The sequence below is a fragment of the Penaeus monodon genome, chromosome 23 (genome assembly GCF_015228065.2).
Source record: "Penaeus monodon isolate SGIC_2016 chromosome 23, NSTDA_Pmon_1, whole genome shotgun sequence".
NCBI lineage: Eukaryota > Metazoa > Arthropoda > Malacostraca > Decapoda > Penaeidae > Penaeus > Penaeus monodon.
Genome location: NC_051408.1, coordinates 34,827,542 through 34,827,818, shown reverse-complemented (window position 1 = coordinate 34,827,818; position 277 = coordinate 34,827,542). Strand labels below are relative to the sequence as shown.

General features: G+C 35.7%; 1 protein-coding gene across 1 annotated transcript in view; it reads left to right on the top strand.

Annotated features, from left to right (window-relative positions):
• LOC119587957 (protein phosphatase 1 regulatory subunit 16A-like) overlaps positions 1-277 on the top strand; it is a gene marked incomplete in the record, with an annotated part of 13,520 nt that overhangs the window by 10,451 nt on the left and 2,792 nt on the right. Inside the window, 1 exon segment of the mRNA XM_037936669.1 lies at positions 1-45. Within this exon segment, the coding sequence (XP_037792597.1) occupies positions 1-45 (45 nt within the window).

Sequence of the window (277 nt, the reverse complement as noted above, 5' to 3'; positions counted from 1 at the left end):
GCACAATTCATGAAGAGGAGGAAAACCGAGTGCTACCCCCACCTGGTGAGTAATGAGTGGTTCTAGGATTTTAGATGTTTGCATTTTTTGTTGAAAATAGATTACATGTCTGGGATGTTCAGTTTTCTGGGTTTAATAACTTGAAGCTCTGTAGGATATCTATGATATTTAATGCATAGATTTGAAAATAGTGATATGTGCTAAATATTAAAATGATAGTGAAGGCCTGAATTGAGGGTGATAGTAGGAATATACGATATTTAACCGAAAGGCCTCT